The sequence below is a fragment of the Malania oleifera genome, chromosome 8 (genome assembly GCF_029873635.1).
Source record: "Malania oleifera isolate guangnan ecotype guangnan chromosome 8, ASM2987363v1, whole genome shotgun sequence".
Lineage (NCBI taxonomy): Eukaryota > Viridiplantae > Streptophyta > Magnoliopsida > Santalales > Ximeniaceae > Malania > Malania oleifera.
In genome coordinates this window covers 32375693-32401479 of record NC_080424.1, presented here as the reverse complement: position 1 = coordinate 32401479, position 25787 = coordinate 32375693, and the positions used below count along the sequence as shown (strand labels likewise).

Sequence of the window (25787 nt, the reverse complement as noted above, 5' to 3'; positions counted from 1 at the left end):
TTCAGCCAAACCATTTTGTTGCGAAGTGTCGACACAAGAGCTTTGATGAACAATTCCTTTTTCAAGAAAAAATTGGCCCAAAATGTTTTTGAAATATTCTCGACCATTATCACTCCGCAATATTTGAATATTGTTTTGAAATTTTGTTTGTACCATGGTGTAAAATTTTTTGAAAATTGTTTCCACTTAAGATTTTTCCTTCATCAAATAAACCCAACTTCTTGTGTGATCATCAATAAAGGTAACAAACCATTTTTTTCCAGAATACGTAGATGTTCTACATAGGCCCCAAATATCACTATGAATCATAGTAAGTGGTGTAGTTGGTTTGTAGGGTTGGGTGGAAAAGGATGCACGATGATGTTTAGCAAATTGACAAACTTCACATTGAAAAGAAGATGGGCTTTTATTCCGAAATAAATTGGGAAACAAGTATTTTAAATATTGAAAACTAGGATGGCCTAACCTATAATGACATAACATAATATCATTATCTTTGAAAACAGAAACAAAATTTAAGCAAGTATTTTGACATTGCCTACTCGAGTTAGGTCCATCGTCAAAATAATAGAGTCCATCTTTTTCCTTAGCACTACCAATCATCCTCTCTGTGGTCAATTCCTGAAACTCACAATAAGAAGAGTAGAAATTAGCTTCACATTGATGATCAGAGGTAATTTTACTAAAGGACATCAAATTGCAAGACAAATTGGGAACGTGGAGCACATCATGGAGAGTTAACAACGAAGTGAGTTTGATACTTCCTATCTCGGCAATTACCGAGAGTGAACCATCTGCAATTTTGACCTTTTTATTGCCTGCACACAGACTATAGGATGAGAACAATTTGGAGTAACCAATCATATGATCAATTGCGCTAGAATCAATTATCCAAGAATGAACAGAGTTAGGAATAACACCTAAAAATGCAGTAGCAAGAGAGGTACCCTTCTGTACCAAAGAACAAGACGGAGTTAAGGACAAATTTGGAGATGGAAACAATTTTTATAGGAGCTCTGTTTGTTCCTTGGTAAAAGGGACTGCATCCGAGTTGGTATAAGGCTCCTGAGTCTCTTCCGCAGTGGCTTGGTAGGCCAAATTGACACGTTTGGATTTTGGCTTCCAATTTGCTGGTTTACCATGAAGCTTCCAACACGTCTCCTTCGTATGCCACGGTTTTTTTCAATGCTCGCACCATGGTTTCTTACGCCCGTCGTTGTCAGAATCAACACCTCTTGACACAAGAGCAGAGCTCGCAGGTTCCACGTTGAAACCAAGTTCGGTGTTGCACAGCATGATTTTTCTCCTTGACTCCTCACGTCTAACTTTAGAAAAAACTTCCCAAATAGAAGGCAATGGCTCAATTCCGAGAATGCGGCCTTGGACCTTGTCCAAACTCTGATTAAGGCCAGCTAAAAACATGTAAACCCTATCGTTTTCCTCTCGCTTCTTGTGGCGAGCGTGGTCGTTCAAATTCTCCCAAACATCATTATTACACTGATCAACTTCCTGCAATAACGTCACCAATTCGTTGTAATAAGTAGCAACATCGCGATCATTCTACTTGGATCCCCAGAGTTGAGTTTTCAACTCAAATATTTGAGAAGAATTCTCCAGGTTCGAATAAATATCTCGAATGACCTCCCAGGTGTCTTTACTAGTGGGAAGAAATAGGTGAGGTTTTCCAATGGCAGGCTCCATGGAACTGATGAGCCAAGCAATAATAAGAGAATTTTTAGACTACCATTTTTTTAGATTAGGGTCACCAGCAGCAGGTTTCAATATTTTTCCAGTCAAATGCCCCATTTTTCCATTGCCATCGATCGCCAATTTTACGAACTGAGCCCACTCGAGATAGTTGCGCCCATTGAGTTTTGAAACCATGAGATAAAGGGTCGAATTCTGGGAATAGTAATCAGCAGATACCGGCTTGGGAGGAATAGTGGGATTGGACGGAATGGTTTCAATGGTATCAAAAGAGCCGGCAGGATTTCTTTGGGCTCCGATCATCGCCGACTTATTCAACATCATCAGAAGAAAAAAAAAAACACGAGGATCTGATACCATGAAGGTTTTTTGAGAAGAATAATAACCATTATTATTAAATTTCAAGAGACACGATTCCAAGATAAATAGTAGAGGAAGGCTACCAAATTAGGAAGGCCACAAAATCGGCAAATCAAATCAGCAGATGTCTCGGCTAGAAAATAGGAAACCAAAAAAACTAGAATCTGAAATAGTAATTGTTGGCCTAACCGGGCTTTTCAATCTTATTTTGATGATAACAAAATGGAGGATATTTTAACATTTGTTGTTGAGTGGCTTTATTTCAGGTCTACGTAAAAGGACACTCATGGTTAATCATGGAAGTAAGTTGGAAATCAAAGTCAATCAAGTGAAAGCTTCACAGTATATTGATAGCAATGAACGACAAATGAAGAGCTTAAAGGCTAAGCAGCACTTTTAAGTAAAAGACTGAATCTGAAGAGACTGGAAAACTTAGTGATTAAGGAGATCATGCTTAGAAGAATGTTTGTAAGTACTTCAAATTCATTACTAATTAGATATGTGAAGCTCTTTAGGATAAGAAGACTTAGAAACCATTTCTTCTAAAAACCCTTGAAAATGATTTTGAAAGAGTGGTACTTGAGCTTTTCAAAATGAACTAGAGTTTAAAAATCAAAATTGAAAAAGATGACTGGTCAAATTTATCAGAATTAACTTTTTGAGAGACAGAATGTTGTCAGCCGCCTGTCCAGCCGACTGACTAGTACAAAAATGACCCAGTTGAGTGAGTCAGCCGACTGACTCTACGGAGATTTTGAATTTCGAACTATAAGGGAAGTTTTTCAAAAATTAATTCTATGATTTAATATCTTTTGAAAAGTTATCTAAATACTTCATGTCAACTTGTTAAATGAGGAAACTTTTCTTTAAGAAGTCTATAAATACCTCTCTTACTCAATGAAAATATACGCTCAAGCAATACACGATTTCTACGATAAAACTCTCCTAAAGCTCATACTTGCTCACACTCTTGCTAGGGGAAACTATACGAAATTGCTGGTTGATTAAAAAGTTTTGGTTCTTATTTGCAACTAAAATTTCTATATCAATAAGAAAGAACCATTGGTGACTTCTAAACCTTGAGCTTCATATTTTCTATTTAGTTTTGGTTTTGAAGTACGATAAGTGATTTAACTTATACAACTTGCTCTATGTTTGAGAGTGTTTTTGTATGCAGATATCCGTTCAATTCTACTAGATCTTTGACGGTTCAAGGTATAGTTGGATCGTTGCGCCAAGCATAGGTTGTTGCTTGGAGAGGTTTCTCTTCCTGAAAAAGAAGTTGATTAATATAAAGGTTTTTTGTGTCACCCGGAAGGAACAAGGTATAGTGGAATCCTTAGGTGGTTGACCTAAGGCGAGGACATAGGCTGGGGTAAGCCGAACCTCGTAAAAACACCGTGTCACTCTCTTCTCTTATTCTCTTTTAAATTCCAGCAACAATATAAACTACGTGGATATGTTAATCTTACAAACAACCTTGGATATTAAATAAACCTAAGATTAAAATTTATTGGGTTGATCATTATTGATTGCAGAAACCGAAAGGGAGTACGTTGGTTAATCAACTCCTAAATTCTTTTAACTAAGGGTTTATTTAAAATCTGAGTTATTGAAAAGAGTGATTGGATGTTATTTTAATTTTTAGTTCCAAGACCAACTACAGGACTTGCACATTCATATACAGGGCTACTAATAATTAAGCTGAATATTGCAAGGCATACATTAATTGATTACTTGTATTGTGTTTGATTGGTTTGAATAGTTAATTATTTGGTTGTTTATGTTGTGGATGTGGATTGAATAGAATACGTAAGTTTTTCGTGTGGATTGCCTAATCAACAAGAAAATAAGAAGTCTTTAAAAAAATTGTAAAAGGTTAAGATTTCAAAAAAGGGACTTAAAAGAAAAATTTTGAATAACCCAATCCCCCCCCCCCCCCCTCTCTCTTGGGACTACACCTTTGGTTTCAATTGGTATTAGAGTCCGGTTATAGCAAATCCTACAAGTAGCTATATAAAGATCTAGATGGCACAAATAGGAGTAGCTCCCTTTGGTGAGGGTCAATCCTCAACTAGACCACCCATTTTTTGTGGACTCAATTACACATTTTGGAAACAACAAATAGAATCTACCTTCAAACAATGGATTGGAAGGCATGGAATGCTGTCACAAATGGTAATTTGATCCCTACTAAACTAGTGGATGGAAAAGAAGTACTAAAGAAGAAAAAGAATTAATCGAATCAGATTACAAAATGCTACAAATTAACTCAAGTGCAATAAACGCCCTATATTGTGGTTGATGCGAATGAATTCAATAGAGTAATGGCATGTAAAACAACAAAGGAAATTTGGAAAAAATTAGAAGTAACCTACGAAGGCACAGTAGATATTAAAAACAGTAAAATTGATATGTTGACTAGTGAGTACAAAGCTTTTAGGATGAATACCGATAAAACCATCACAAGCATGTATACTAGGTTCACGCACCTCATAAACTCACTAAGTGCCTTAGGAAAAACATATTCCACCCATGAGATGATTCGCAAAATTCTAAGAGCACTTCCACCTATTTGGGAACCAAAAGTCATAGCCATAGCAGAAGGTAGAAACCTCAAAACAACTTCATTAGATGAACTCATAGGATCACTTCTAACCTATGAAATGGCTTTGAAAGAAAGAAGCACTGAAAATAAAAATAAGAAGTCTATAACTCTAAAAGCCTTGAAAGAACATTCAAGTGAAGAAGATAATGAATCCAGTGAATTAGAAGATAAAGAATCAACTTTCATAACTTAAAGACTTGGAAAAATCTTCAAAAGAAACAAGATATTCACTAAAAAATTCAGAGGATCAAAAACTGAAAAAGATGAAAATAGCAAAAAGGAATACAAGAGCAAAAATGAACCACCCACCTATTATCACTGTAAAAAGACCAGACACATCAAGCCGGACTGCCCACAACTCAAGAAGGAAAAGAGGAAAAAGAAGCTTGCAATAAAAGCAACTTGGGATGACACAAGTTCGAGTGAATCGGAGAGCGAATCCAGCGAACAAGAAGTAGCAAACATATGTTTCATGCCACACAACGAAGAGGTAAACTCTTACTACACTTTTTCGGTAGATTCGTGTAATGAATCATGTAATGATTCATGTGAAAGTATGTCTTCTTATAAAGAACTTCAAGCTGAATTATTCTCTCTTCATAATAAATTCATCAAGGTCTCAAAAAAGAACATAAGCTTGAAACAACAAAATGAAACACTTAGAAATCAGCTTGAATCTTCGAAAATTGTTGAAGAAAAAAAAGACCTAAAAATTGATGAGCTTGAGAAGAAAGTAAATGACATGTCTTAGAAATTAGCTAAGTCTCAAGTGAATGAAGATGGCAAGAGAGAGCTAGAAATAATAGATCTTAAAAACTCAATTCAAGATAAGGAAAAGATTATTTACAACTTCACTAGAGGTAAAGTAAACTTTGAAAAAACAATAGGACAACAAAGGATGGCTAACAATAGAGAAGGAATTGGTCACAATGGAACACCAACCAAAAGAAAGAAACAATTGTTTATGGGGTATTTTGTAAAGCAATCTAAACACTATGCAAGTACTTCATCCACAAACATTTATGAGCATACTACTTGCTAGATGCGTAAAAATAAAAGACATATAATGTTTAATTGTCCACTCAAGAAAAAGTACATCAAAGTGAAAAATGAATGGAAGATAAACACAAAAATGTAGACAAGACTTAAAGAGAGTTAAGAAAGTTTGGGTTCCACATGAATCTTCTCTTGTAGGTTTGCTTTAGGTCCACTCTGTTCAAAGAAAAATGGTATTTGGACAGCGGATGTTCAAGACATATGACGAGAGATAAATCAAAGTTCACTTCTCTCACTCAAAAGGATGGAAGATATGTAACCTTCGATGACAATGCAAAAGGAAAGATCATCGGAATTGGTACAATAGGTAAAGAGTCTTCACTCACTATTGATGATGTCTTGTTAGTAGATGGTCTAAAGCATAATCGATTAAACATTAGTCAACTTAGTGAAAAAGGATCTGAAATAATGTTTAAGAAAGACAAATGCATAATACAGAATTCTAAGGATCATAAGACACTATTCACTGCACATAAAATGAATAATGTGTATTGCATAAACCTTGATAGTCTGATCTCTCAAGATATAACTTGCTTATTTGCCATGAGTGAAAATAGTTGGCTTTGGCATAGAAGATTAGGACATGCCAGCATGGATCTCACATCTAAACTCTCCAAAAAGAATTTAGTTAAAGGCTTGCCTAATACCAAGTTTATCAAAGATAAAATTTGTGATACCTGTCAACCAGGAAAACAAATCAAGACAAACTTCAAAAGGAAAAAATATATATCAACTAGTAGACCCCTAGAACTCATACACTTAGACTTGTTTAGTCCTACTAGAACTCAAAGCTTAGGAGGAAAACAATACGCCTTCATAATTGTTAACGATTACTCTAGATAAACATGGGTATTGTTTTTAGCTAACAAAGATGAAGCTTGTAATTTGTTAATCACTCTATGCAAGAAGCTTCAAAATGAGAAAGGGTACAATGTTTCAAACCTAAGAAATGACCAAGGAAGAGAATTTAAGAATCAAGACGTTGAAAAATTTTGCAATGATCATGGTTTAAGTCACAACTTTTCAACACCTAGAACCCACAACAAAATGGAGTTGGTGTGAGGAAAAATAGAACTCTTCAAGAAATGGCAAGAACTATGCTTAATGAAAATAACTAACCCAAGTATTTTTGGGCCGAAACTATAAATAGAGCTTGCTATGTAATTAATAGGGTTTCTATTAGATCAAGTCTAAACAAGACACCTTATGAATTATGGAAAGGAAGAAGGCCTAACATAACTTACTTTCTTGTTTTTGGGTGTAAGTGTTTTGTACTCAATAACAAAGATGACTTAGGAAAATTTGATGCTAAATCAGATGAAGGAATTTTCCTAAGATACTCTACAAATAGTAAGGCCTATAGGATCTATAACAAAAGAACACTCACCATCATTAAATCAATTCACATAAACTTTGATGAATCAAACCTTTTTTTAAAAGAAGTCAAAAATGAAGAAAAGGATGATATTTTCAAAAAAGATGATGAGGTAGAAATCAAGGAAGAAATGGAAGTAAATGAAGAAACCCCAAAAGATGAACCTATAGAAAATCCTGAATTACCAAGAGAATGGAAGTATATAAAAGATCACCCTCAAGATCAAATTATAGGTGAACCATCTAGAGGTGTAACTACTAGATCTTCTTTAAAGAATCTACGTAATCACTATGCATTCCTATCTCAAGATCAACCTAAAAATGTTGAAGAGGCCCTTAAAGATGACTCTTGGATAATTGCTATGCAAGAAGAATTAAACCAATTTGAAAGAAGTAAAGTATGGCAATTAGTACCCAAACCTGAAAATCATTCGATCATAGGAACCAAATAGGTATTTAGAAATAAAAAGGATAAGAATGGTATAGTCATTAGAAACAAAGCTAGAGTTGTAGCTAAAGGGTATAACCGAGAAAAAGGGATAGACTATGATGAAACCTTTGCCCCTGTAGCTAGAATGGAAGCTATAAGAATGTTGTTAGCCTATGCTTCCTACAAAGAATTTAAGTTAATACCAAATGGATGTCAAAAGTGCATTCTTCAATGGGTATATTAATGAAGAGGTATATGTTGAACAACCCCCTAGTTTTGATAATTTAGAAAATCCTAATCATGTATTTAGACTAACTAAGGCTTTATATGGATTAAAGCAAGCCCCTAGGGCTTGGTATGAAAGATTTAGTGGATTTTTAATTGAGAAGTGGTTTTCAAGAGGAAAAATTGATAGTACCTTGTTCATTAAAACCAAGAAAGATGATATACTCCTAATTCAAATCTATGTAGATGATATAATATTTAGTGCTACTAATGAATATCTATGTAAAGAATTTGCAAAATGTATGCAAGAAGAATTTGAAATGAGCATGATGGGGGATTTAAACTATTTTCTTGGATTACAAATTAAACAAGACAAGCGTGGAACTTTCTTAAGTCAATCAAAATACATAATCGAAATGATACAAAAATTTGGTATGAAAAATAGTAAACCCATAGAAACACCTATGAGTACTTCCATCAGCCTAGACAAAGATGAAAAGGGAAAACCTGTAGACACAGAGTATTATAGAGGTATGATTGGAAGTCAACTATATCTAATAGCCAGTATACCCGACATAATGTTTAGTGTGTGTATGTGTGCACGTTTTCAATCAGCACCTAAGGAATCACACCAAATAGCTGTTAAGAGAATCCTAAGATACTTAATTGGCACCGTGGACTTAGGACTATGGTATCCTAGGGACACCGGATTTGAAATGATTAGTTATTCGAATGAGGACTATGCAGGGTGTAAAATAGATAGAAAAAGTACAAGTGGCACATGCCACTTCTTAGGAAGATCTTTAGTTTCTTGGTTCTCTAAGAAACAAAACTCCGTGGCTTTGTCAACTGCTAAGGCTGAATACGTAGCAGCCGGGAGTTGTTGTGCGCAAACACTGTACATGAAATAGCAATTAAAAGATTTCAATTTGAAATACACAACTATACCAATTAAGTGTGACAACACAAGTGCGATAAATATATCTAAAAATCCCATTTCACACTCAAGAACCAAGCACATTGACATAGGACATCACTTTCTAAGAGATCATGTTCAAAACGAAGACATCATTCTTCAGTTTATCAATACAAATGATCAATGGGCTGATATCCTCACTAAACCTCTCTCAGAAGATAGATTCATAACCATTAGAAGAGAGCTTGATCTACTACATAGTAGAGAAACTAAGTGAAAGAACAAAGCTTAAAGAAAAATCAACAGTCAGCCAACTGACTCTGAAGTCAACCGACTGACTGAATTAGTTTTCCTAGAACAGAGGCCAGTCAGCCAACTGACTCTGAAGTCAGCCGACTGATTGAATTATTCTTCCTGGACCAGAGAACAGTCAGCCAACTGACCTTGAGGTCAGCCGACTGACAGACTGAAAAACCCTAGGCTCGTTTATAAAAACCCGAGCCATTCGAGCGGTTAGTCAACTGACCTAGGGTTTTTTTCTTCGTGTGCTCTCACTCTCTCCCTTTCCTCAGCTTTCTTTCATCCAAAAACACCAAGAATCTCATCTTGCATCTTCCAAATCTCGCAAAATCTCAACCTTTCCATCTACGGTTATACATAGAAAACATCCAAAATGCCAAGAACCAAATCAGTTGGCTGCAAGAAACCGTCCACCTCTACTCAAGCCACTGAAGAAGAGCAAAACACTTTGTTTGGTAGCTTTGCCTGTATGATTTATCTTTTTCTCCTTGTTTTTGAGTGATGTCCAAGGGGGGAGAAATCTGAGAAGAGCAAAGATGTAATGAAATGTTAAGTTTGTATGCCATAATAGTCATGTTAAGTATGTATGCCATATTGAATAGTCAGATACTCAGTATGAATACTCTTTATGTATATCCGTATATCCTTAATCTTATGTTGAGTATGTTACTTGTATATTGAATATCCTTGATTTTAACTTAGAGCACATTGACATTTTTCACATAATATATGACTCTGATGTCACATGTTTAAAAGGTTGAAAAATTAAAATTGATGTCACATGTTTAAAATATTGAAAGAATGCTTACAGTAAGGGGGAGCCTTTTCCTAGGAACCCTCATCTTTGCTCCTTGTTTGTCATCATCAAAAAAGGGGAGATTGTTGGCCTAACTAGGCTTTTCAATCTTATTTTGATGATAACAAAACGAATGATGTTTTAACATGTGTTGTTGAGTGACTTTATTTCAGGTCTAAGTAAAAGGACACTCATGGTTAATCATGCAAGTAAGCTGGAAATCAAAGTCAATCAAGTGAAAGCTTCTCAGTATATTGAAGCAATGAACGACAAATGAAGAGCTTAATGGCTAAGCAGGACTTAAAGTAAAAGACTGAATCTCAAGAGACTAGAAGACTTTAGTGATTAAGGAGATCATGCTTAGAAGAATGTTTGTAAGTACTTCACATTCACTACTATTTAGATATGTGAAGCTCTTTAGGATAAGAAGACTTAGAAACCATTTCTTCTAAAACCCTTGAAAATGATTTTGAAAAAGTGGTATTTGAGCTTTTCAAAATGAACTAGAGTTTAAAAATCAAAAATTAAAAAAGAGGACTGGTCAGCCGACTAACTATTTTTGAATTGGGATCGGTCAGCCAACTAACTCCCTGGTCTGTCCAGCCGACTGACTATTTTGAACATAGTTGAGTCAGCCGATTAACAATTTATCAAAATTAATTTTTTGAGAGACAGAATGTTGTCAGCCGCCTGTCCAGCCGACTGACTAGAACAAAAATGACCCAGTTGAGTGAGTCAACCGACTGACTCTACGGAGATTTGAATTTCAAACTATACGGGAAGTTTTTCAAAAATTAATTCTATAATTTAATATCTTTTGAAAAGTTACCTAAACACTCCATGTCAACTTGTTAAATGAGGAAACTTTTCTTTAAGAAGTCTATAAATACTTCTCTTGCTTAATGAAAATATACGCTCAAGAAATACACGATTTCTATGCTAAAACTCTCCTAAAGCTCATACTTGCTCACACTCTTACTGGGGGAAACTCTATGAAATTGCTGGTTGATTAAAAAGCTTTGGTTCTTATTTGCAACTAAAATTTCTATATCAATAAGAAAGTACCATTGGTGACTTCTAAACCTTGAGCTTCATATTTTCTATTTAGTTTTGGTTTTGAAGTACGATTAGTGATTTAACTTGTACAACTTGCTCTATGTTTGAGAGTATTTTTGTACGCAAATATTCGTTCCTTTCTACTAGATCTTTGACGATTCAAGGTATAGTTGGATCGTTGCACCAAGCATAGGTTGTTGCTTGGAGAGGTTTCTCTTCCTGAAAAAAAGGTTGGTTATTGTAAAAGTTTTTTGTTCCACCTGGAAAGAACAAGGTATAGTGGAATCCTTAGGCGGTTGACCTAAAGCAAGGATGTAGGCTGGGGTAAGCTGAACCTCATAAAAACACCGTGTCACTCTCTTCTCTTATTCTCTTTTAAATTCCAACAACAATATAAACTACGTGGATGTGTTAATTTTACAAACAACCTTGGATATTAAATAAACCTAAGATTAAATTTGATTGGGTTGATCATCATTGATTGCGGAAACCGAAAGGGAGTACGTTGGTTAATCAACTCCTAAATTCTTTTAACTGAGGGTTTATTTAAAATCTGAGTTATTGAAAAGAGTGATTGGATGTTATTTTAATTTTCAGTTCAACGGCCAACTACAGGACTTGCACATTCATATACAAGGCTGCTAATAATTAAGTTGAATACTGCAAAGCATACATTAATTGATTACTTGTGTTGTGTTCGATTGGTTTGAATAGTTGATTATTTGGTTGTTTATGTTATGGATGTGGATTGAATAGAATACGTAAGTTTTTCGTGTGGATTGCCTAATCAACAAGAAAATAAGAAGTCTTTAAAAAGAATTGTAAAAGGTTAAGATTTCAAAAAAGAGACTTAAAAGAAAAATTTTAAATAACCCAATTCACCCCCTCCCCTCTTGGGACTACACCTTTGGTTTTAGTAATTTCAAATTTTATTTGCAAAAAATAGAATTTCCTAATTTATTCCCTATAAATCCGACAAAACCCTTTCCATCATAATTAACCGAACTTTTCAAACTTGCTAATTCCATTTGGACCTACACCTTTCGAGTTTTTCCATCATCCAAACACACTTTATTGAAGCATCTTTGCTCAAGATGAGATCTTTTTGTGCAGTCAAATGCATCTTCATTCAGTATTCTACAGCCTAAGAAGATATTGATGTTGTGATCCTCAAACTCGCAAATGATATGTTGATGCTGATGTGACCTCTTTGAGGATACACTTCCTTTTCGTAGTGCTCATTCTGGATACACAGTGGTCAGCAATTTTACTTTCTCACAACCCCTACTCCAACTCTCATTTCTTGGCAAGATTCCTCTGTTGTGGTTCCAGGTGACTTATGTCAGGAAAAAACATTGAAGGTATATATGCATTGCAAGGTACTGATACCAATACTGCAAGCACCTCTTAAATGCATTCCTGGAGATCAATTTCAATTAGATTAAGATTCGTTTTTTTTTTTTTTTTTTTTTGAAAGGCATAAATTAGAATTGGATTCGTCCATTGCTCATCAAAAAAGTATTAAATATTGTACACAGAAATCCTAATCATCTATCCCACTACTATGTTTTTTTAACTCATCTTCTCCATGACATTCATTTTCCCTAGTCTATTTTTCATTTGTTTCAATCCCATCTCATGTTCAAGCGCTTTCTAATCGTAGGTGGAAGCACACTATAGATGTAGAGATGGAGACCCTAACTTCCTAAGGGGCATAGAAAATTGGTGGATCTTCCACTAAATATCATCCCAATGGTACAATAAGAGATTGAAAGCCCAAATTCTGGCCAAGCAATGTACTTAGTTAACAGTGTTGATTAAATTGTCTCTTGTTTGAATTTGTTAGGTTTGTAATCTCCTTGGTAGTTAATTTCAAGTGGCTTTTATACCAATTAGTTAAAAATTCTTCTGTACAAGACCAAGAAGAAAAGTTGTACATGGAGTAGCCACTTAGGAATGCAAAGGTTCCAAATTGTAGGGCTATTGCATCCCTAGGCAGTCTTCTAGGACAAGGTTCAACAAATTTATCTAAGTGGTCTTTGAGTTAGGCTCTACACTATTGTTTTGATCAATGCCTTTGTCTAGAAGAGGAAGATAGATACCAGTCATTAGCTATGATGTCACAGAGATTGCAAATACTAAGTGTTGGCTTCAGAAGCATTTAAAATCAGGGATCTCCAAACTCCTGAATATTTTCAAGGTAATAAGGTTGTTCAGTTCTGCAAAGGTCAAAGTTTGTCAGAGGAAATAGGATTTAAACTGACACTGAAACCAGTACACAGGGAGCTCAACCACTTACTACTCCTATAGACCCAAATGTGAAACTTTTGGGGGATGAAGGGTATTTTGATGATAGGCATTGATAAGCTAGTTGCAAGGTTTGTATACTTAGTCATCACCAGATCTGATATTTCCATTGTGGTGGGAGGAGTTGGTCAATTCATGGAGAATCCTAAGTAGGCTCACTGAGATGTGGTTTGTAAGATTCTTCAGTCTCAACTTCCAAGAGTTCTCTAGGTAAAGAACCAACATGTCATAGGAGTCTTAATGTCATAGGGAACTCTGATACACATTAGGTTAGTTCTATGGAAAATCCAAGGTCTACTCCCAAGTACCATAATTTTGAGTGGTAATCTTACCTGTTGTGGCAAGTGTTGAAATATTGCAATAGATAGAGAACCTATGAAATAGATAGGTATCTTTTTCTATTAATAAATCTATGAAACAATAAATGATGTTCATTCCCTTACATACATGCTATCCTGTAACACACCCTCTTAAGCTGGAGCATATAGTAACTAAAGATCTTATAGTAACTCTTTCATTCTATCTAGAGAGATACAGAAAATTTATATTATTATTGTGACAAATTGACAAATGCATTGATGGGGAAAATAAGAATCCCCATCTCGGCAAGATAAAATATACTAAAAAGTAACCTTGTATCTCATGTTTATTTTTTTATCAAAGAAAAATGTAGAATTTAGTAAACAGAAGAATCCTCATTCTACATAACATAATAGAAAAGCGAAGGGATTCATTCCACAGGAACAGAAATCATTAATATTAATGAAAAATTAGCCAATTTTTTTAATTGTCCTGATTTTTATTACTACTTCAACACTTGTATTCCAACATTGGATTTCTTATTTGTCTATTTGTTGCCTAAAAAAACTGTGAATTCCACCAATAGAAAGAGATTTCACCAAAAACACAGCTTTTAATGCTACCCAATATCCCTTTCTTGTCCAAAATTTTTATGTACACATTTTTTGGTCATAGAAGTACATTTTTTCTAGAAATGCCATTCAAAAATTGAAATTAAAATAAGAAGCTATTCGTTATTGTTAGATGTGAAAGTTCACATCTATGGTTCTCACAATGAATTTTTATTTAACTTTACACTAAAAGTCTTTTTTCTATAGTAATGTTTTCTATAGTAATATTTGTTTGTAATATTACTTTTTTTGCTTTATTCATGAAAGCTATCTATAATTAGCCAGAATAGCTTCGACTTTGCCTACTGATAGTGAGAGAAGGAAATCCAGTCAATTTTTTTTTTTTTTTTAATTACAATAACGTTGTTCAAGAGATGTTGAAACTGCATAGATTATTTGTATTGTACCTACAATCATCAACTACGGAGAAAGTATAGAATGAATGTGGGGGTGGTAATTCCATATTGATCCAAATCAATCCATACGCTCCTGTTTTTAACAAGATTCCTGCTAGAAACATACAAGTTGATAATTGTGAATGTCCTAGTATCAGGTAACCATGTATATTAAGGGAATAATCGGCGGTTTGAAAAAAAAAGCAATAAGAAATCCAGTGTATAATATTATTTCCAATGGTATGGCACAGGATATGATTGATTACCTAATGTATAAAAATAGAATGCTGGTTCATTGGGACCATATAAACCGATACCCAGAACTCCCATTAAGAGAAAACAGAGCCTCCCACAATGTACAAAATAAACTTTGTAGCTGCATACAGATCTTGCTGTCCTCCCCACATGGATAGAAGTAGATAAACCAGAATTAATTCTAACTCTCACTCGCATGATGAAAAAAAAAAAAAAAAAGTAAAAGATCTCAAGAAATGAATGATCCTATTTGACCGTCATTCATTGCTAACACAAGGAAATGGAATAATTGGGAATCCCGAGTAACTCGTTGAACCGCTAAAGTAGCTAAAATAGTGATGAAGCCCATCAGAAAAATGGATCCTATAGAAAGTCCATCTATTCCTAATCTCCAGCGAAAATCAAAAAAATGGATCCATTAGAATGCTCTGCCAATTGGTTTAACGGATCGTCTAAATGGAGATGATAACAGAATGCATTGGTCATTAAAAGTAGCTCCAATATAGACATAAAATCTAGTATACCATTTGTCTATGGCGGAGATAGAAAACTAAAGAACCCATGGATATCAGAAAAACAACAATTATTCTTAACCAAGGAAAACAATTTTTGATAAAGACAAAATATACTTGAACTAGAAAAACCCATATTAAAAATAAAACAAAAAACAAAAAAAAAAACAAAATAGAATGATTCAAGTACGGGTTTTGTGAGTAAAAAAATCAAATGAATTCAAGTAGCATTTTCTGGAACCTATCAATAAGCTAGATCTGTCGGACAAGCAAATTCACATCTTTTACAACCAATGTTCCAAGCTTCCCACAAATGCACTTAATCCAGGTACCACCCTACCCCCACCCCCACCCCCACCCCCGAACCCCTCCTTTCCTCAAAAGACTGGGTAAACTAATCAGCCAATTGATATTCAAACTTCATATAAGGGGTTGTCATAAGCTTTTCACCAGTTTCCCTCTAACAAATGACAACCATTCTCAGTATGTTTGTTCCCCTCATTGTAAACTTTGAAACATGAGCCGAACTGCCAATATTGTGAATGTTGAACTTGTGTGGTGAATAAGTTGAAATATTATCCTATTGAGCGATTTATGCATTATTCACATGCTTCATGTTATCTTGATGACCCGAATACTTTTGAGTCATGATTTTCTCTTTAAAATCTAAATAATTATTTTCAAGACATATTTAGTCTCAGATATTGTTAAAACAAATTGTTACAGCTACCGAATACCATTAGTCAACTCATGCCACATGGCAAGCCATCACACCAACCTATGTACATGAGTAGGCTTTTGGCACTTTAAGTGGACTCATGGCCCGACAGATTAGAAACTTAAGTTTGTCCGGCATTGATTCTCAATATTTTGCTTTAATATTTTCTAGTATTTTAGTCATAATTTGTTTATACATTGTTAGTTTGCTATTGAAGAAGTCAAGATGGATATATCCTAGACATGATTAAATGAACCCAAAAATTCAATCTTCAAGTGTCCGAATAAAAAAGAATACATGCTGTCAATTTTGAAACAGCAACATATCCAATGTTTATTCAATTTTTGAATTTGACTTCGTAATTTAAAACAGCAGCAGCTCCAATATTCATTCAATTTTTGAATTTGTGGATTTTTTTACCAATGTCAACCGCATGTTCTTGTTGCCATCATATCAAGTTGAATTTCCTTATATTATGGAATATGTTTGCTGCATTTTGATTGAGTGAAGGATAAAGAAAGCTCTAGAAAAGCAAGGACCTATTGGAGAATTTTTGAAGCATACAGCCAACTCTAGCCATTCTATCTTCTTGATAACCGTAGCATGCAGCACCTAAAATGGAACATACAAGAAAGAACAATGCAGCATGCAAAGAAGAGCTACTTTAGTTTCCTAATTTTCATAGTATTCTTGTTTTCCTTTCTTTTATTTACAGTATTTTTATTGGGTCATATCTTCAAGATTCTAGGATATTATTGTATTGTCCTCTTTGCACAATGAATCTAATTTTTCATTCTTGATTTCTAGTGGACTCGATTTCTCTTGGGATCTCCATTTTCGTAGAGCTCTTACTGATACAGAGGTGTTGGAGCTTGCCTCCTTATTAAGTTTGTTGGATGGTAGGCTTCTTTATTAAAGGAGGGACTACCATTCCTGAATTCTTGATTCTTCTGAGGAGTATTCTTGTAAGTCTTTTTTTGAGCATTTAACCAATAAAAACTTGTCTCTGCCACTTCATGGTTCTCCGGAAGGCTAAATCCCTTCTCTACGTTTATGGCTTTTACTTGGTTGGTTGTTATTAATAGAGTTACAATAACATCTGCTGCAGACTAGGAGGCCTTTGAAGGCTTTTTCTTCAAATGTATGTTCTCTTTGATCTGAAAATTCAGAATCTGCTTCTCAATAGTTCCTTCATTGCTCCTTTTTGTCGAGGGTGCAGAACAATCTTTTTGGCTTATTTGGAGAGAGTTGCTTGCATTCAGAGTCAGCAGAGGATTTGTTGGTTATTTCATTTTCAGGTTTTGGAAGGGTTAAAGACCATTGGGCATTGTGGAGGTGTACGACTTTTGCAGTTTTGTGGAGAATTTGGTTGGAATATAGCACTTGCATTTTTACGGGGAAGAGGATGTCTTCAATTATGCTCTGGGACAGGATTCAGTAACTGGCCTCCTTGTGGACTTTTGCAGCAGGATGTTTCAACAGGCTTTCTTCTTCTGATTTACAGTGTGATTGGCTGGCTTAAGCTCCTTGTTGTCCTTCTTCTTCTCCTGAATAAAATCTCTTCTTTTTTCAATCAAAAAACTAATGAAATTTAGGAAACAAAATTCTAGGGGATAAATCATTTAGGAAACTGGTATTTTGGATTAATTAGGTCTCTAAATAGTTTCCTTATCGTCCAAGTATTGTAAGTCTATATAATAGGATTATATCTTCAAGATTCTAGGTTATTATAATATAGGAAACTAGCAAGTTAGCTTAATTAGTTTCCTTATCTTCTGATAACTGGAAGCCTATAAAAGGCCTATGTTTTAGTTTCTACTTTTTAGGGAGACTTCAGAGGCACAGCAGTAGCATGAAAAAGAGAGAAGACACAAGAAAAAAAGTGCTTGTGTTCCTATGATCAAACTTGAGTGATACTCTTGATCTTGCCTCTTGACCTCATAAAGATTTTATCTTCAGTTCGTGATCATTATGATGTTTTATTCCAAGTTTTCATTGAATTCTCAAGAGGCTGTGAGCACTGGAAGAGCTTACATTCCAGCATTCACAGCCTATGGAGTTGAAGTATGATAATCAAGTGGTCCATATACTTTAAACATCAAGGCCTAAAGATCAAAGGCATTTCCTGCCTCATCAAACAATCAAGAAATGATCATCTCTTATTCTTAATTTGATCTTCTTCCAATAATATCCTATTAATCAAAAGAACACACATCAAGTGAAGGAATGTCATAAAAAAATAAAAAAAAAATCTGAAGCTAAATGAAACGATAATTTAAATAAACTGTCATTTCAAGAAAGAAGGAATGTAATAACATGCAACATTCCAAATTTCTAAGCAAGAAGAAAAGTAACAAGAATCACATTCTTGCAAAAATTCCAAATTTGTGAGGCATACAACAATTATAACATTGGCTAGGCAAAATGAATATGAACCAAAGAAAAATGAATTGGCTATATGCTCCAGATTTTACTATATTTATACATCCAAGTAGACATTCAAGGGGCAAAATTGGCAAACTAGAAGAGGCAAATATGAGTCTACCTTCTTGAGACCTGACACATAAGCACTTGCATGAACACTTGCAATATCATCTACCGTAGCAGGTCTGAATTTTTGTTCAATGATCCTTGAGCCACGAAACTAAGATAACCAAAAAAAACAAATCAGATAACCAGAAACATAGCCTTTGTATAATAATGAGAATAAGAAATCTTCCTACCCAAAAAAAAATAAAGGAAAAAACAATCAAACTAAGAATGCTAGCCAGTCCTACTCAATATCTGAAAACCTCACCCATTTCAAGCAAACAGCAGTAACACACCAAAGGGAGGTGAAGCAAAGAATCCTACCCCAAACAAAGAAAAAAAAATTTCCCCGTAAATATTTGTGCAACTTTTTCCAACCATATTACCCATAGCACTGCAAAAACTGCACATCTCCAAAATGCAATTGCATCCCTACAACTACCAAAACCAGAAAATGATGTGACCAACAAATCCTCCATCAACTCCGGACAAACCTAATGCTCTCTCAATAAACCAGAAAAGCATATAGAAAATATCCCAAGGAAAAGCACAATGCAAAAACAGGTGGGAAGCTGGTTCAAAACTACCAAAACATGAAGTACACACATCAAAAGAAAGTGCCCTTGAAGGTCTCCTACTCCACAAAAGATTGTTGGAATTGACTCAATTAAGACTAGTTGAATAATTGGGTAAAATGGAAGACCTAACATCAATGATAGCTCTTGCCCTATATTTATAATATATGTCAAGTACAATGCCAATGACCATAATACCCTCACTAACTCGCATTAACATAACTCTAACACATACTAATAATGCTAAATAACCAAATACCCATTAACACTCCCTCTCAAGTTGGAGCGTATATACCATATGCCTCTAGCGTATTACAAGAATTTCACACAAGCACCTCCCAAGGCTATAGTGAACAAATCAGCAAGCTCAAAATCAGACTTCATATGAGTAGTTGTATTGAGCTTCTGTACAAGTTTCTCTTGAACAAAGTGGCTATAAACTTCAATGTGCGTTGTCCCCTCATTGAAGACCAGGTTGGAGGCAAAATGAATAGAAGCTCAATTATCACACATCAACTCCTTAGGCTGAGAATGTGGAAAACCCAGTTCTTAACATGTTCTTCAAGCAAACAAATTCACATGTAGTGTAAGCCATAGCCATGTACTCTAAGTCAACACTTGACCTGGCCACCACAATTTGTTTTTTACTCTTCCAAGAAACCAAATTACCACCAACAAAGATACAATGCCCGGTTATGGATCTTCAGTTAGAAGGCGACCCAGCACAATCTGCATCTCTATATCCCTGAATGAGTGTGACCCCAAAATTGATATAAGAGACCTCCTCTTGTGCACTTTTGATATATCTCAAAATGTGAATTACTGCATCCTAGTGACTTGTTCTTGGGGAATCGAGAAACTGACTCACAATACTTGTTGCAATATCTAATCGAGTTGCTGGGGATAATTCAAATTTTTAACAAGTATCCGGTACCGTCCTAGGTTAGGCAACAAATCACCCATATTTGGCACAAACTTACTATTGGGATCCACAGTGTATCAACAGGTTTGGATCCCAACAGTCTAGTCTCATTTAAAAGATTGAGAACATACTTCCTCTACGACAAGAAGGTTCCCGTACAAGATTGTTAGACTACCACTTTACCTAAAAGCTTAAGCTATTAGGTTGTGGGCCAACAATGCATATCAAGATTTAACATTTCCCACATGTGCAGCCTGACAACACATGGAGATATAATTACAAGAAATATAATAATTTCTTGAACACCACACAATAAACACAGGCAACAAGACTAGAACCTACAACCTCCTGGTTACTAGCTCTTCTACCATGTTGAATAATTAGATAAAATGGAAGACCTACATCAATGAAAGGTCTCTCCCTCTATTTATAATATATGTCAAGTGCAATTCCACTGACCATAATACCCTTATTAACTTAAACTTACTAACATAGCTCTCAACGCATACTAATAATGCTAAATAACCAACTAACCATTAACAAGAACAACCAACCAAATAAAAGCCTTGATTTTGTAGGGAATGTTGTACTTCCAAATATTTTGATAAAGCAAAAAGGATATATTAGCACTAGTCAAATGATTAAAAAATAAAAGATTTGCAAGTATAAATCCCCAAATAATCTAAGGATCATGGACGACTATCACTCTTAATACAAGGAACACAATTCCCAGACAATAATAACAAAGAAGAGAGCATCTCTCCCCTCTATCATTGAGAGTTTTGGGAAAATGGAAATCCCAAGAAGACATATGACCATTAGATGACAAAAAAAGGAAATAACATCACTATGCCCTAAAGATAAATGATAATGACGGTGAAAGGAGATGAACAAAGTAGTATTACCCACCCAAATATCTTCCCATAGACAAATTTAAGAATCATTATCCAAAATAAATTTAGTATGGGGAATGAAGGGGTCAATCTAATAAATACACCACCAAAAGCTCTCTAAAGAATATCTAATTCCCAAGTTAGCATCCCACCCATTTGCATGCAAGCCAAATTCACTTATAATTGCTCTATGCCAAAGAGAGGTCTCCTCTACAAAAACAGCCATAACCATCTAACCCAAAAAGCAATGCTTTTAGACACCAACTTCCAAAACCCAAAACCCCTCAAACTTAGACCTACACACAGTCTCCCAACTAACCAGCTGAGATCTCATCTCTCCCATAGCAGACCATAGGAAGTCTTATAATTTTCTCAAATTTACTAGCTATCCCCACAAAAATCCTAAATATGGACAAATAATGAGGGATACTATAAGCCTAAATGAGAGTAATACAGCCCTCCAAAGAAAACAACACACCTTTCCATCGATCCAAATGCTTAGACGCCTTCCCCACCATCCCAAAACCCACCAAACTAGGATTACTGCACAGTGAGACCCCTAAGTAAGACAAGGGCCAGCACAGAATACCACAACTGCTAACAAAGCCAACTCCCTAAATCTACTAGAGCTCAGATTAATTTTTAGCCCAGAAAGTTGCTCAAAGATTTAAAGTAGAGTAAGAACATTCAAAAAAGAATCCCTATCATTACCTAAGAAAAACATAGTATCACCAGAAAAATTGAAGGTGGGACACAACTACCCCCTCTCTACCCACTTCAAGCCCTTTCATGAGACACTTATCAACTGCCCTATCCATCTTTTAACTCAAGGCATCAAATCTTAGCTCAAGCATGTAATGAGATAGCAGATCCCCTTGTTTAACACCCCATGACATTTTAAACCAGGATTTAGGTTCACCATTCACAATAATAAAAAAGAATGCGTTACACAAGCAACCCCTCATCCAAATCCACAACCTCCCCCCAAACCCCTTCCTAAAAGGTACTTTATCAAATTCCAGCTTACACTATCATAAGCTTTTTCAAAATCCAACTAAAGAATAATCCCCTTGTCATTAATCCTATGAACCTCCTCTGCTACCTCATTTGTAACTAAAACAGCATCCACAATCTGCATAGCCCCCACAAAAGCACTTTGAGCTTGTGAAATAGTGTCATCTAACACTGCACTCAACCTATTAGCTAGCATTTTAGTAATAATCTTATACACACTAGTCACAAAATTAATTGGTTTAATCAGCAAGCTTAAAAGATGTACTCCTCTTAAGCACCACAGTGATGAAAATGGAATTAATACTCTTGCTCAAGACTCCATTCCAATAAAATTCATTAAAAAGCTTCAACAAGTCCACCCTAATCACATCCCAACAATCTTCTGAAAAACAAAAAAAAAATTTAAAAGCTATGTTAAATCCATCCAGACCGAGAGCCTTATCCCTCTCCATCCAAACACAGTTGTCTTCATTTCGTCCTCCTCAAAAGGTCACTCCAAATAACCTGCATCTAACAAATAGAGCTCCAATCCAAGCCCTTTATCAGACCTACAAACCCAACACTCACCCAATAAACCAAACAACTTATTCCACATCCTCCAGGAAAAATCATACTGCATAAAAGATGGGATGCAGATTCTGAACCGTTAAAACAAAGCACATAGACATCTAGAGAGAGAGCCTTCACCGGTATCCTAATCTACCCAAGTCATTGGTTTGATTTTATTAAGCGCAACCAACCAGATAAATGCCTTTATTTTTTAGGAGACTTTGGCCTTCCAAAAGAGAATTATAGAGAGGAAAAGAAGAGTTAAAACATGTCAAGATTTCTCTAAAGGATTTGCAAGAATACGCCCCTATAGGATCCAAGGACTAGGAACAACTATTTGCTTCCAAAGAAACACAACAATTATTCAACAAAACTAACAAAGAGGATAACTCGTTCATCTCCCTACCATTAAGGGGCCTCTAATCCGACGAAGGCAAAGGATCATTGGAGTTAACAACAAAAGAAGAAATGATGCTATTCTTCCCTAAGCTCAAACGACAGAAACAAGGAAAAGAGGTGGACAAAACAACATTTCCTAACCAAAGGTGTTCCCAAAAATGAATATTATAAAGAGAGGATAGATCTAAGAGATAGATTTCCACGGGCATTTTGAAGAAAATCTAGACCCTAAATTGGACTCCCACCCATTCTCATATAGCCAAAACTTGCTTTTAATAACTCCATGCCCAAGGGAACAATCCTCTAGGGGAAAAGGCCAAAGCCATTTAGCTAGGACTACAATATTTTTAGACATCAAATTTCCAAGACCAATCACCCTCCTTTTTAGTCATATTATTTAATTTTATTGAAATGGTTGTTAATAATATTTCCAAAAATGTTAGATTAAAATTAGCCAATGTTAGATTAAAAATTATCCAGATAAAGCAAAAAAAAAAATTTTTAAATAGTATAATCCACGATCCACCTATATAAAATTTGCACTATTTTTCTTATTTTTTCTATAATATTACAAAGATTTTAATCATTGTAATATTTATATGGATCAGTGTGATAGCATTTTTGTAACATAGATATATACATACATACATACATACAAATAATATATTTATTATGTCAAGCTGACATCACTAGTTTGACCACTAGCTTGACCCACCAATCTGACTAGTCCAACCAACCTAATGGCCTCACTGACTTCACTAGGACAAGTTTTAGAACCACGTCCGCTACACCCTAATTAACCTGATTGTACCTACTTCTGGGCCCAATATCTCAAGTATGTAGTGTTTTAGGCCTAATTCTAGGGCAATAGAACAACGTAGTTTAAGTTCAATCTTTCAAAGCAGTAAAAGCATCATGATGGACCTCGACCATGCTAGCCACAGCATTAAATCTGTCTTTCGTCCCTGGACATTGGGCCTCACAAATACCCAAATCAGCTTAACCTTTTCCCTACTTAGAATTGAAAATTAGGCTTGAACTAGAATTAGCTGTTTTACTCAGTAAGTGGCCCAAATCTAAGACAACTATGAAAGTTCCAAGCCTATACCAACCATTGTCAACCCACTTACCTACCGCAAGACCCCTAGCCATTTGTTCTAAATTAATCTGTTGTACAAAGGACATGGATGTCTCTCTAGACCTTAAATTCAAGCACATTTTGTAGAATGAATGACCAAGAATTTTTTTCAATGTTTTTTATATTTTTTAGTTTTGTTTTTCTCTTTTTTTTTTTTTTTTTCAAAAACTGAACTAGATCAAATGGGGTTAAATCTAGGCTAGTCCTACTTTTGGTGTTCATAGGTCGGGTTTGGGTTTGAGATAAGTGGATTACGTCAAAATGAAAGCTAGTTGGGCTTATACAGTCATGGGTTGGGCTCTGTTGCTCTTTGTAGGAAGGGGATTGTACTACTCCTAAAACTAGAAAGCCTTTTTTTTGGGTTGTCCTAATATGAAAAAATTCATAATACCGATAATATCCTTCTAAATTCTTTGGCGTTACATTTCTAACACCATTTGTATCCTACAGTGAAATTTTGGCTTCTCCATTTCTAAACAAAGCCTGTTCAACTTTCTTAAACCATTTTTGGTTGGAGTTAGCCTATTTGACTTCTTCCAAATGGTAGGAGCCTCTTAGGTTCACCCATATGATTCTCAATTGGCCTTTTCTTTTTTCCTTTTCTAATAAATTTCCCTTGAGTTGGGAGCAACTGACATAATAGTGTTTCTAACTATTAGGTAATGCTTCCTTCTTGAAGTATATCAGTTTTAGCACTTTTATAATGTAAAGATTTTGTTGTGTAATGCCTCTTCGCTCATTTTCTTTTGTGCTTAAATTGTGTTTCTCTTTTTTCAATCATTTATTTGTCTCCCACACTACTGTCTTTCCAACATTTTGTCTCCCATGACTCTCTCTACCCACCCAAAGACCTTTCTTCTCCTCACACCTCTTTATCTCCCCAAGTTTTCTTTATATATACAAAAAGTTCACTTCTTGTTAAGCAAGCAGAAAATTTACATTTGTAGCATACAGAAATAAGAGATGAGTTGAAGGCAGTAACTTAACAGCTAAGAATTTTGTTTCTTTATTAGCAGCTTCAAGCATTCATCAAAGCAATATTAATAATATCTTTTAGAACAATTACAATTTTCCCTTTTGTCCATTTTCTTTCCTAAGGAGAAAATTTTATTAAGAATAAAGCACTAATTTCTAACCAAATATTATATTCTTGCTACACCAAAACTTGGTTACTAACTGATCAAGTAAGTTCATTTTGGTACATACATTGTTTTTTGGAATAAGTATAAAGATGCTCTCATACAGATGTTGTGTCCACAACTTGTCTTTATTTTTATTTTTTTTTTAAATCATTACTCTTATAGAAGTATAAGTTGAATAAAAGTAACTTGTTGGCTTTTTGTATGACAATATTTTAGGGTGAGAGTTAACGCACATATATCTAAAATGCACTATGTTTTTGTTATTAGTACGAAGATGGTCATATACATTGTGTATGCAATATGCCTATACTTCTTTTTTACACGGGAACTTTGTGCACCGGGCTGCCCTTTTTTTTTTTAGCGTGATAGTTAAAGAAAATACTAATTTCTAATTTATTCCATGTGTGTGTGTGTGTGTGTGCGTTGCAATTTTCAGTTTTATCATGGAGCAAATAGTAGACACAAATTTATGCAATTCTCATGCAAAGCATGTGTCTAAAACTAGTAAGGTTAAAAGAAGAGGAAATAAGAGGATGGGACTTTATGTGGGTTGGGGATTTGGGAAGTTCTCACATTCATGGCAGATGGAAGATGGCAGAGCCACAAATCTGCGATGGTAGAGATTCGCAGCAGGCAGCTTGCGGTGCTGTGATCATTGCTGGCAAAGACTTCAATGATTGAAGGTTCTCTGGTCATGGCA

At 35.1% G+C, this 25787-nt stretch overlaps 1 protein-coding gene across 5 annotated transcripts in view; it reads right to left on the bottom strand.

Annotated features, from left to right (window-relative positions):
* Positions 1-25787, bottom strand: part of LOC131162936 (histone deacetylase 14, chloroplastic) — a 98150-nt gene that overhangs the window by 36762 nt on the left and 35601 nt on the right. For all 5 annotated transcript variants that reach the window (XM_058119558.1, XM_058119559.1, XM_058119563.1 and 2 more), the window contains one exon: positions 18472-18570. In XM_058119558.1, the coding sequence (XP_057975541.1) occupies positions 18472-18570 (99 nt within the window). The remainder of the gene's footprint in view (positions 1-18471; positions 18571-25787) is intronic.